General features: G+C 41.2%; 1 protein-coding gene across 9 annotated transcripts in view; it reads left to right on the top strand.

Annotated features, from left to right (window-relative positions):
- Positions 1–13,326, top strand: part of sptan1 (spectrin alpha, non-erythrocytic 1) — a 110,935-nt gene that overhangs the window by 83,130 nt on the left and 14,479 nt on the right. For all 9 annotated transcript variants that reach the window (XM_080212385.1, XM_080212393.1, XM_080212388.1 and 6 more), the window contains 5 exons: positions 854–975; positions 1,978–2,110; positions 5,201–5,299; positions 11,498–11,657; positions 12,826–12,902. In XM_080212385.1, the coding sequence (XP_080068511.1) occupies positions 854–975; positions 1,978–2,110; positions 5,201–5,299; positions 11,498–11,657; positions 12,826–12,902 (591 nt within the window). The remainder of the gene's footprint in view (positions 1–853; positions 976–1,977; positions 2,111–5,200; positions 5,300–11,497; positions 11,658–12,825; positions 12,903–13,326) is intronic.

The raw sequence follows: 13,326 nt of genomic DNA, 5'->3' as shown, positions 1-13,326 counted from the left end.
CCTCATTCTTCTAAACTCTAATGAGTACAAGCCTAGTTTATTCAGCCTCTCCTCATAGCTCAACCCCCTCAACTCTGGCATCAGCCTAGTAAACCTCCTCTGCACTCCCTCCAAGGCCAAAATATCCTTGCGTAAGTGCGGCGCCCAAAACTGCACACAGCACTCCAGCTGCGGCCTCACCAGTGCCCTATACAGCTGCAGCAAGACCTCCCTACTTTTATATTCAATCCCCCTCGCTATGAAGGCCAGCATCCCATTCGCCTTCCTGACCACCTGCTGCACCTGCAAGCTGGGTTTTTGCGACTCATGCACAAGGACCCCGAGGTCCCTCTGCACCGTCGCCTGCTGCAGTTTTTCGCCATGTAAGTAATAGTCCTTCCTACCATTATTCCTACCAAAGTGGACCACCTTGCACTTGCCAACATTAAATTCCATTTGCCAGTTCCTGGCCCATTCGCCCAGCCTATCTAGATCCTTCTGCAGACTCTCCACACCCTCCGCGCAATTTGCCGTTCCACCAATCTTGGTGTCATCAGCAAATTTCGACAACATACACTCGGTTCCCTCCTCCAGATCATCTGTATAAATGGTAAATAGCTGAGGCCCCAGCACTGACCCCTGGGGCACTCCACTAGTCACCAACCGCCAATCCAAATAGCACCCATTGACCCCCACTCTCTGCCTCCTATTAGACAGCCAATCCTCTATCCACGCTAACACCCTACCCCCAACTCCATGCCCCTTACCTTCTGCAATAACCTCTTGTGAGGTACCTTGTCAAACGCCTTCTGAAAATCAAGAAAGACCACATCCACCGGCTCTCCTCTCATGGTTTGTTTTATTTTTACTATAGTCTGTACTCGAGACCGGAAAGAAGCTGTCTGATGATAACACCATTGGTAAGGAAGAAATTCAGCAGCGACTGTCCCAGTTTGTGGCACACTGGAAAGAGCTGAAGGAACTTGCTGCTGCTCGGTCAGTCTAACAGGGCTTTGTAATATTATTACTGTGGGGGCAAAATACTGAATACCTCAAATGTTACAATCACACAGCAGATGGGTCAACATCTGTGGGAGGAATTAACAGAGCATCGTTTCAGGCCAGATCCTTAATCAGAAAAGGAGAGAAGTTATATTTATAGAGTACCTCACAACTTTGGGACTCTCGAATGCAGACACTTAATTATTGTGAAGTAGGAAATTAGAATTGAAATGAAGGATGAGCATGTGTTTTAATAAACTTAATAAAGAAACAGCCAGTTAGATAATCTAAACACAGAATAAGAATTAACTCAGTGACTTGTAATCTTTTTAAGAGAAAAGCAGAAAATTACTAAATATATAAGATTCATTTTAATCAGATAGTAGAACTTTGAAGCACAAATTAGTAGTTCCTTTTAAGGACTGAAAGTTAGGTTTCTTCAGTGCTGGAAAAAGGGAACTGATGCACATTGCATGCTGCATCCATTTCTTTTTGACAGACATCAAACTCCAATATGCATATTTAAAGAGCCTCTCTGGGCACCCATTTAACATTGCAAATTGATTTGGATCACTCAGGCAAACTCCCTGCTCCCTCAAAACCAGCTCCAACACCCCCAACCAGATTCGCTTCTGGGATGATTTCCAACTACTGCAGGGTCTAGGATACAACTCCCAGTTCCTCACTCTGCATTCATTTTGTACATGGCTTCCCTCTGAAAGCTTTAAAGAACTTGAATTTCAGCAGTACCCTTTAAAATCACCGGTTTTTCCAAGTGCTTTACAGCCAATGAAGTGTAGTCACTGTTATATGGTAGGAAACTCAGCACCCAATTTGTGCTGAGTGGACTCAGTAAAAACAACAGTATGATAATGACCAGATCACCTGTTTCAGTGCTCTAGATTCAGAGCACAGTATGACTGTGTGGGACTTGGGTATCTTGCTCTGTAAAAATTACTAGGTATATTTATTTATATTGTGTGTGTTATGTTGCAGAGGACAACGTTTGGAGGAATCCTTGGAGTACCAGCAGTTTGTGGCAAACATTGAGGAAGAGGAGGCCTGGATCAATGAGAAACTGAATCTGGTGGCAAGTGAGGATTATGGAGACACACTTGCTGCAGTGCAGGTCAGCGCCATTGATTTATAAAAGATGGTGATGGGCAATGTGGCAAACAGCACATCATTTCCTCAGCCATTGAACACCTAATTTTAGATTTTAAGCTTGGCTACTTTCATGTCAGTGATGCCAATTCCAATGCACTTGCTGGTGACACAAAAGATAAACATCTTTAGCAAATCTGGAAAGGTTTAGGAAGAACTATTGTTTCTGGGAGGCAACCTAGATGCTGAATCTGCAAAGCATACCTGCTGCTGGCTTCATTTGACATGCATATGAGCAAGGAGCAGGCCATTCAGTCTGCTTCACCATTTAATATGATCATGGCTGATCTGATAGTAACCCCAAATCTGCATCCCATCCACTCTGATAACCTTTCATCCCTTGCTTACCAAGAATCTATCCACCTCTGCCTTTAAGAATATTCAAAACTCTGCTTCTGCAGCCTTTTCTGGAAGAGTCTCAAAGACCCATGACAATCTCACAGAAAAGATTTCACCTCACCTCAATTTTAAATGGGCAATCCCTTATTTTTAAACCGTGATCTCCAAGTTCCAGATCCTACCAAAAGAGGAAACGTCCTTTCCACATCCACCTGTCAGTACCCCTCAGGACTTTTCTATGTTTCAATCTAGTTGCCCTTTACTCTTCTAAATATGTCCATCCTTTTCTTTATAAGACAACCTATCTGATCCAGGTATTAGTCTGGTAAACCTTCTCTGAACTGCATGTATGCAGTGTTCTGGCAGCATTAGAGTAGTCCAATATTATAGTCAGTGGGTATGAAGCCTCATTGGTTAACTGATAGCTTTAGTATGCCAACAATCCTAAGCATGTGCGAGTACGTAATGTATCTACCACTTGAGGATTCCCAGAAGATATTATTACATGGATTACTTCAACATGCTAGAGATTAGCAAATGATGCATCCTTGGCTTCATATTTAAATTTTCCATTTGCAATTTTGTAGGTAAGAAAGTGAGCAGTAGAGCAGAGTATAGGAATGTTCCCACCTTTTTTCACCATCTCTCCCTGTCAGCACGACTGATAGCAAGAATTTATGTTGGCTTTGTTTCTGGCACAGTGTGTTGGAACACCAATGTGATAGATCATCTGGGAGTGTTCTGCCATAGTTTCTACTTGTTTCTTGCTGCCAGGCATCATTCTTTGGCTGCGAAGAAAAGCGGTCATGCACTCCGATCACTTTTCCCAAACATCCTTAAGCATTTTGTGTACAATGAATCACTTTTGGAAGTATAGTCATTGTTGTAGGTAAATATGAATACTGGTATAAGATCTTTATCATTCACTAGAACAGAGGCTTTCTATTTAATCTGAAGAAGGACCTCCAATACTAGCGTTACCTCAGTGCTCCACCCCAAAGTGTCATCTTAAATTTTATCCTCTTGATGGGACTGTAACACAAACTTTCTGAATTATGTATGGGAATTCTTCCAGATGAGCCAAGTTAGCAATCACAAATTTTGAGATGCAATATACTGCACATTCTGGAATCTGAAACGTGAACAGAGAATGCTGGAAAAACTCAACCGGTGTGGCAGCATCTGGGAGAAGTGGGTTTCAGTTATGCAAGGCAGCTAAATAAAGTCAAAGGAGAAAAATATGAGGCAAGATTAATGGCACTTAAATGCACATGGTATTTGGCATAAAACAAATGAATTAATGGCACAAAATGAAGTTAATGGAAATGATCTAACTATTACAGAGATGTGTTTGCAAGGAGATCAAAGCTGGGAACTAAATATTCAGGGGTGTGTGACTTAACGTAAGGACAGGCAGGGAGGAAAGGGTAGTGGGGCAGCTTTGTTAGTACAAGATGGAATAAGTGCAAAAGCAAGAAATGACTTCTGATTAGAAGATGTAGAAGCCATATGAGTGCAGGTGAGGAATAACCAGGGGAGGATGACACTGGTGAGACTAGTCTGTAAGCTTCCTAATAGTAGTTACATGCTGGGATGGAGAATAAATCAGGAGATAATAAGGGCATGTAAATAAGGCAGCACGTTAATCAAGGTTGACTTTAATCTTCAAGTGGATTGGGAAAGTCAAATTTGGCAGAGGTAGCTATGAGGAAGAAATTCGTAAGAATATTCAGAACAATTTCTTAGAAAATATGTTGCAGATTCTGTTTGAGAGTGAGAAACTTGGGTCAGAAACAACTGTGCTAAACTTAAATCAGGGTAATTACAAAGGAATGGGGGCAGAGTTGGCTGGAGTGGACTGGGAAATGAGGTGAGCAGAAAAGATGGTTGATCAGCGATGTCAAACATTTATGAAAATAGTTTATGACTCCCAACAATGATATATTCCAGTGACGACGAAGGATGCTAGGAAAAAAATCAACCATGGTTAACCAAGGAAGTTAAAGGTGAGACTAAAACTGCAAGAAACACACAATGTGGCAAAGATTAATGATAAACTAATTAGTTTATTAGAAAATTAGAAGTAAAGTTGACCAAAATAAAAACAAAAGTAATAGTCTGGGGAGAGGAAACAAGAGTTGACATTTTCAGTCCATTTCACTGCTCATCAGAATTAAAGAAAGGGAAAATGTGTTGGATGTTATAGTGTGGCTGGGAGGGATTGCAACAAGATACGGCAACCTTAACAAAAGACAGGAGACAGGTGGTGGTGGGGGTTGCACATATATTTTATGTGAGAGCATGGAAGTGCTGGCTAACTTTGAGTCCAGACGCTATGGATGGGATGGTGAAACCAGACCAGGGATAGATGTGGATTGTCTGTCCTTGTTTCCTTTCCCCACCATCAAGTCTTTGCTGTTCTTCTGGGAGGATTTTTTTGTAATTTTGTTAGAGATGGGCATGTAAGAGAATAGATGGAATTTAATCAGTATCACTTTTGACTGGTAGGGTTTAATTTTGATTTTGTATAATGGCATGAAAAACGGGCCTGCCTGTCTTTATCCTGTTGAATATGGTTCTTCTTATAGCTTGTGATTCAATCATTTTTTTTAAAAAAATTAACAATTAGTATGGATCAAGGATGTAAAGCACATACGTGACCATAATGTTTGTCTTTGAAATCAACTGAAGTCTCATTTCTGTTTATTTTCTGCAGGGATTGCTGAAAAAACATGAAGCATTTGAAACTGATTTCACAGTTCACCGCGATCGAGTGCATGATGTTTGTGCTAATGGAGAGGAACTGATAAAAAAGGTGAGAGTTTTTTTTAATACAGGTTTGTGTGTTTTTGCTGTTATTTTGTTATTGCCTAGAGTGCTGTAAGTGGTGTTAACAAAGCATTTTTGGAATTTCTAATCATTTGTCTGAGGTTTTCCTCTATCTATCCAAAGATTAGGCAAAACCAGATTTTCTTTGTGAAAGGGCCCATGTTGAGATTTCCTCTCTTTTTCAACCCCTGATCCCTACACTGTTTAATTAATCAAAGATGTGATGCCTGTGCAAGATATTAATGTTGCAGCTTTAGTCAAGAAGTGACTAAAACTGTTGAGTATGATTGATTTGAGAGTTCAGTAGTGTTCTGACTCAAACCTAACCTCAATGTGAAGTGAGTACCTTTGCTACAACAGCACGAGGCATCCTGTTATTGTTCAAAACATTTTGCTGAGTGATACTGGAAAAATAATAGGTCATCAGACTACTTTGAAATACAAGCAAATACAGTTAACTATTTTTAAACTTATTAACATTTGAGAAAATGTTATAAAATTTCTGTTTTCAAAAGTAAATCTTTTGTGGTGCTTCTCCAGTTACTTGCTGAACTTTTTCAATAAGCCATCAGGGTTGAGAATGCCTTGGGTTCAATTTTCAGTTCATGGTGAGTTGTAGTAATAAACCTACCACTGCTGTAATGGGAAAAACCACAAATGCAGCAGTAATTCAAAAATAAACTTTCTGCCATTTTAGGACCACAAAGACTAGGTGAATAACTGTGGTCTTACCAGTATCATCCACATCCTTGTAAAACATTTAAAAAATAATTTTGAGGCAGTTTTGGGGAAAGAAGGGAAAACTTTAAGGGGTTCCTGTTTGTAGCTAACATTGATTCCTTTCGGAAATGTGTGTATACACTGGGCTAGAGCAGGATCAGCTGCGTAGCCCTCCATCTTGAAATAGCTATTGTGGCACACTCGCTTTACTGTTCAGGCAAAGGATGTAGCAGAAAGTAAGTACTACCTTTGGAATTGTGGAACACATGAGGACGGCCTCAACCAGGATCTTGGGTTCATGTCACACTATCTGTAATCCCCATGACTTGACTGGCCTTGCAAAATCTCACTAACTGTCCTGGCTGGAGACAATACACATCTTTAACCTGTGCTTAACACTCTGTTGTCTGAACCTTTAAGATTTGATTACCTGTAAAGAGTTGCATTCCAACCATTATTTTGTAAATTGAGTTTGTCTTTATATGCCCTATCTGTGAACAGAACTCCCATTCACCTGATGAAGGGGCAGTGTTCCCAAAAATCTTGTGGCTTATGCTACCAAATAGATCTGTTGGACTTTAACCTGGTGTTGTGAGACTTCTTACTGTGCTTACCCCAGTCCAATGCCAGCATCTCCACATTGTGGAATTGTACACCAGCTAACTGTTGGTGACAGTGGGGGAGGAATCTTTTTGGTGGGGTGGGGGAGGCAAGAGTGCACAGTCAAACCTAAAGCTAGTGTTAAAATTAGACAAACAGGAGGAGCCCCATTCAACCCTTGGGTCTCTGCTTAACACCCAGATCACGGCTGAGCCATACCTCAAATCTTCTACCCACCTTTGTTCTGTATCTCTTGGTGCACTCACCCTAATGATTTTTTAAGAAATTATCTCAATCTTCCTATCAACTAATGCCTTTTAAGGGAGAGAATTTTCATTACTATCTGTGTGGGAAAAAGTGCTTTCTGATTTAAGGTTTCCTTAAAACAAATGTTTATTTAGTATTATAACTAACTTAATCTTTAAAATAGGACAGGAGGCTTGTTTCCTCTTTTTATTATTCCACTCTTGAAGGTATTGACCATTTGCTGAGTACAGTTCCATGGGTGCCAGTTGCCCTCTGGTATTACCTCTGCCCAGTGTCCATTATTAATAAAGAAAATTACAGCACGGGAACAGGCCCTTCAGCAGCACCACCCACCCAAGCCTGCACCAACCACACTTAACTAAAACCCCCTACCCTTCCAGGGACCATATTCCTCTATTCCCAGCCTATTCCTGTATTTGTCAAGATGCCCCTTAAAAGTCACTACTGTATCCTCTTCCACTACTACCCCCAGCAATGAGTTCCAGGCATCCATCACCCTCTGTAAACAAAAAAAAACAAATCTGCCTCATACATCTCCTTTAAACCTTGCTCCTTGCACCCTAAACCTGTGCCCTTTTGTTGTTGACCCTTACACTCTGGGGGAAAAAGCTTCTGATTGTCCATACTGTCCATGCCTTTCATAATCTTGTAGACTTCTATCAGGTCGCCCTTCAACCTCTAGTTCCAGTGAGAACAAACCAAGTTTCTCCAACGTCTCCTCATAGCTAATGCCTACAAACCAGGCAACATCCTGGTAAATCTTTTCTGTACCCTCTCCAAAGCCTCCATGTCCTTTTGGTAGTGTGGCAACCAGAATTGAACACTATTCCAAGTGCGACCTAACTAAGGTGCTATAAAGCTGCAACATGACTTGCCAATTTTTAAACTCATGCCCTGGCCGATGAAGGCAAGTATGCCTTCTTGATGATCTTCTCCACCTGCGTTGTCAGTTTCAATGATCTGTGTACTTGTATACCCAGATTCCTTTGCCTGTCAATACTCTCAAGGGTTCTTCTATTTACTGTATATTTCCTATCTGTACTAGACCTTCCAAAATGCATTACCTCACATTTGTCCAGATTGAACCCCATCTGCCATCTCTCCACCCAAGTCTCCAACTGATCTATATTTTGCTGTATCCTTTGATGGTCCTCACCGCTATCCGCAAATCCACCAACCTTTATGTTGTCCATAAACTTTCTCATCAAACTAGTTACATGAACAGCAAAGGTCCCAGCACTGATCCCTGAGGAACACCACATGTCACAGTCCTCCATTCAGAAATGTACCTTTCATGCTACCCACTATCTTCTTTGACTGGGCCAGTTTTGTATCCATGTAGCTACCTCATCTCAGCCCATGCGACTTCACCTTCTGCACTAGTTTGCCATGACGGACTTAGTCAAAGGCCTTAAGTCCATGTAGACAACATCCATTGTCCTACCCTCACCAAGCATCTTTGTCACTTCCTCGAAAAACTTGATCAAGTTCGTGAGACACGACCTTCCCTTTACAAAACCATGTTGCCTCTCACAAATATGTCCATTTATTTCCAAGTGGGAATAAATCCTGTCTTGAAGAATCTTCTCCAATAATTTCCCTACCATTGATGTAAGGCTCACCAGCCTGCAATTATCTGGATTATTCTTGCTACACTTCAATAAAGGAACAACGTTGGCTACAGGGGAGGTCCCAGAGGATTGAAGAATAGCCACTGAGGATACAAAGATTTCTCTCAAGGCCCCAGAAATTTCCTCCCTTGCCTCTGTGTTCTGGGGTATATCCCAACAGGCCCTGGGGACTTGTCTACCTTTAATGTTTCTCAAGAACCCCAACACCACCACCTCCTTGAGCTCAACATGAATCAAATTATCTACACACCCTTTCCCAGACTCATCATCCACCAAGTCCTTCTCTTTGGTTAATACTGATGCAAAATACTCATTTAATACAGCACCTATTTCCTCTGGCTCCATGCATAGATTCCCTCCCCTGTCCTTGAATGGGCCCACCCTCTCTCTGGCTACGTTCTTGCTCTTTATAAATGTATATAAAGCTTTGGAATTTTCCTTAATCCTGCTAGCCAGTGCTTTATCGTGACCTCTTTTTAGTCCTTATTACTCCAGTTTCTTTCTACTTTCCTTGTATTCCACACTTGCTTTGTGTGTTCCTAGCTTTGACAAATGCTTCCCTTTTCTCTTTGATTAGGCTCACAATATCTGTGGTTATCCAGGGTTCCTAAAAGTTGCCATAATTATCCTTCGTCCTTAGAGGAATGTGCCAGTCCTGAATCCTTATCAACTTACACTTGAAAGCCTCCCACATGCCAGATGTTGATTTGTCCTCAAACATCTGCCCCCAATCTACATCCTTCAGTTCCTGCCTAATATTGTTGTAATTAGCCTTCCCCCAATTTCAAACCTTAACTTGAGGACTACACTTTATCCATCAGTACCTTTAAAGCTTACTGAATTGTGGTCACTATTCCCAAACTGCTGCTCTACTGAAACGTCGACCACCTGGCCGGCCTCATTCCCCAATACCAGATCTGGTATGGCCCCTTCCCTAGTTGAACTATCTACGTACTGTTTCAAGAACCCCTCCAAGACTTGCGCACATGACTTGAGTGGGCATGTTAACAGGTAACAGTTATAGGGATAACAGAGCCATAATGTGTCCTCTCTCTCAGCAGTTGCACAGCCTAGGGGCATTGGTTACTGAATGACAGTCAGGAATGGGAACCCTGAGCACTTTAACCCATGATGTGCCGGAGGCATGAGATTAATCATAGTACTAATTGTAATTAACTCTAGTCTAAAATCACAGTCCATGGATTGGATTTTAAGTCTGAGGGGTTTAGCAATTGCTGAATAAACTGAGCCATTTAATAATGCATTAAGGCACGCAACAATGTAGTTTTTGCATTATAACAGATGTTAGGGAAATAAGTAGTGATGTCTTAAGTGTATATATTGCAGAGGAGATGGTGCTGGAAGTCTTAAAGTGCATCAAGGTAAATAAATCCCTGGGACCTGATGAAATGTGTTCCAGGACATTGTGGGAGGTTAGAGAGGAAATTGCGGATCTCCTCCCAGAGATATCGGAATCATCAGCAGCCCACAGGTGAGGTGCCTGAAGCTTGGAGGGTGGTAAATGTTGTACCTTTATTTCAGAAGGCTGCAGGGAAAGCCCTGGGAACTGTGGGCCAGTGAGCCTAACGGCTGTAGTGGGTAGGTTGATAGAAGGCATTCTGAGAGACAGGATCTACAGACATTTAGAGAGACAAGGACTGATTAAGGATAGTTGGCATGGCTTTGAATGGAAAATCAATTTGACTGAGTTCTTTTGCAGGGGTAAACCAAGAAGGTAGATGAGGGCAGTGCAGTCGATGTTGACTAGATACTAGATACTAAAGGCAAGGCCTTTGACAAGATACCGCATAGTAGGTTGTTGCATAAGGTTAAATCTCTCTGGGATCCAGAGTGAATAGCCAGTTGGATACAAAATTGGCTTGATGACAGAATGTGGAGATGTCAGCATTTGTCTGGGGTAAGTGCAGTAAGGAGTCTCTCAAAATCAGGTTAAAGTCCAACATGTTTATTTGGAAGCACAAGCTTTTGAGTGTCGCTCCTTCTTCGGGTAAGTGAGAGAGTCTCACTCACTTGAAGAAGTGACACTCTGAAAGCTTGTGCTATCAATTAAACCTGTTGGACTTTAAACTGGTGTTGCTGACAGGACAGAGGATGGTTGGAGAAGGTAGTTTTTCAAACTGGAGGCTTGTGACCAGCAGTGTACCTTGGGGATCGGTGCTGGGTCCACTTTTGTTTGTCATTTATACTGATGATTTGGATGAGAATTTAGGAGGCATGGTTAATAAGTTTGCAGATGACACCAAGATTGGTGGCATAGTGGACTGTGAAGAAGATTTATCTAGGATTGCAGTGGGATCAATTGATCTTATTTGGGCTAGTGGGCTGATGAATGGTGGATGGAGTTTAATTTGGATAAATACAAGATGATGCATTTTGGTAGATCGAACCAGGGCAGGACTCAGTTAATGATAGGGTGTTGGGAAGAGTTATAGAACAGAGATTGAGGGATACAGATTCATAGCTCCTTAAAAGTGGACGCACAGGTCGTTGGAGTGGTGAAAAAGACGTTCGACATGCTTGGTTTTCATTGGTCAAAACATTGAATACAGGAGTTGGGACATCTTGTTGAAGTTGTACAAGACATTGGTAAGGCCACACTTGGAATACTGTGTGCAGTAAACTTCTGAGTCTGTCACTAATTACTTGCAATATAAAGGATGTTTCCCTTTCTTTGAATTCCTGCCCCCCGCCAACATTGTTGCATTAAATACCCCAAGGTTCCAAGATTGCTATAGATGCTCTTCAAACTATGACCATGATTTCCAAACCCTTCTATGCTTCCCTTTTTTCTCAATAAATAGTAACAAGGCATAGATTAGAAAGCATTTATCAACATGTTTGAATTGTCACCATTCCTTAAAATAGTTAATATTCGAGCTTGTAAACGTTGTGCATTAGTGTATTACTGCAAAACTATAACCTATGCTGTTCAATATTACCTACAGAACAATCATTATGTGGAGAATATTACTGCAAAGATGAAGGGATTGCGAGCGAAAGTGACAGAGTTGGAGAAGGCGGCTGCTCAGAGGAAGGCAAAGCTGGATGAGAACTCTGCATTCTTGCAGTTTAACTGGAAGGCAGATGTAGTTGAGTCATGGATTGGTAGGTTTCTGGGATATTCCGAGTTCGTAGATTGTCAAAAACTAGCCATTGAGGCTGGGCTCTTGATTAATTAAACCAAATATTCAATGCTATACATAAATTATTGTTAGTACAGAACTTGAGAGTTGCTGAAAAAGGACACATGCTGTTGAAGCTTTTCATCTTGAACTCATCAGGACAATTCATAAAAATATCAAATTGTAAGAGGAACAACAATATATACTGCATGAGGAGAGAGTATTGATTGGTTGATAAATGGACTCTAGAAGATGTTATTGTCATGAAGAATAATCAAAGACAGTTAAATGCCAAGCTTTGTTTAAATTCACACCATATGGGTCAACTCAAAATAATGACAGCCATTCCTTTGTTCATTCCCCAGGGCAGTGCCTTGACCATTCAAAGTCAACCTGTCTGGTTTTGAATTTAAATGTAGCTTTGTATTTAACTGTCAGTTTATCAGCTAACTGGTGCATTCTCCATGGCAACGCCTTTACCTATCAATCGGAGTCTACTTGCCAACAATTAGTAATCTTCTGATGCAGCATAAACTGTTCCCTTTACAACTTGGAATTGTCCTGATGAGTACAAGACAAAAAGCTACAACGTAGCTGTGTAGCCAAAGGTATGGTCACCAATGTGGGAATGACACAAATTTGGAATGCTCAGTAGGCAACCTAGGTGAGTGAGTCATTGCATGAGTGGCCCTTCTTCATCTCAACAAGATTATTCACTGACCATGACCCCATGAATAAGATTAAATGTACTTAACATGCACCAAATGTTTCGTGACTACTTCTGAAAATGTGTAATAATTTATATATTAAATCAAACTGTCATCAACTTCAAATGCTAAAAACAAAATAAATATTTGCACTTTGGATGCAGAGGGGGCATACAGCTGTGTGCAATCAGCACACAACTCACTTCACTTGCCCTTATTTTACGTGGTTATTACTTCAGTCATACTAGTAGGAAAAAACTACACAGATGGAAATCAGCAACCCTGCACACTGACAGCCGTCTCGTGGATCACACTGAGAACCCAGATGGGCCACGTGGTCCCCTGGACCACAGGTTTCCCACCACTGCCCTGAGTACTCGATGTTGAGAATTGGTTTACAGGCCTTCAGTCACAAATGTGATTTTCAATTTTTCTCTCCCTTAGGCGAGAAAGAGAACAGTCTGAAGACAGATGATTATGGGCGTGATCTCTCCTCTGTACAAACGTTGCTCACGAAGCAGGTAACCAACTTCCTGCACTAAATTATTTTCAATCAGCTTCATTATGACGATTTGTTGCAACCAGTTACAGAACTTTGAACTTTTAAATTACAATCACAACAGAGGGGGGCTTTTGAAGGAAGGGAAGTCCTTCAATATTACTTACAATTTTATATCTCTCGACAAGATCAACTTACAATAGAAATATCTGAAAGACGAAAAGCTTTTTCTCAACTCTGATCTCTTAACAAGAGATCCAGTATCTAGCTTGTGAGACGTAAATTTTAAAAGGCAATTAATTAGGTTCTTGAATGGAGAATATTTGGAGGTGGGATTAGTTGGACAAAGAGCCAGAACAGGCACAATGGGGCCAGGTGGCCTCCTGTTGTGCTGTGCCCCTCTGATTCTCTGTATACCTCTGCCATTTGAACATTTCTATGTTGCC

The sequence above is a fragment of the Carcharhinus amblyrhynchos genome, chromosome 25, assembly GCF_965287045.1.
Source record: "Carcharhinus amblyrhynchos chromosome 25, sCarAmb.v2.hapA, whole genome shotgun sequence".
Taxonomy (NCBI): domain Eukaryota; kingdom Metazoa; phylum Chordata; class Chondrichthyes; order Carcharhiniformes; family Carcharhinidae; genus Carcharhinus; species Carcharhinus amblyrhynchos.
This window is presented reverse-complemented; position numbering and strand designations above follow the sequence as displayed.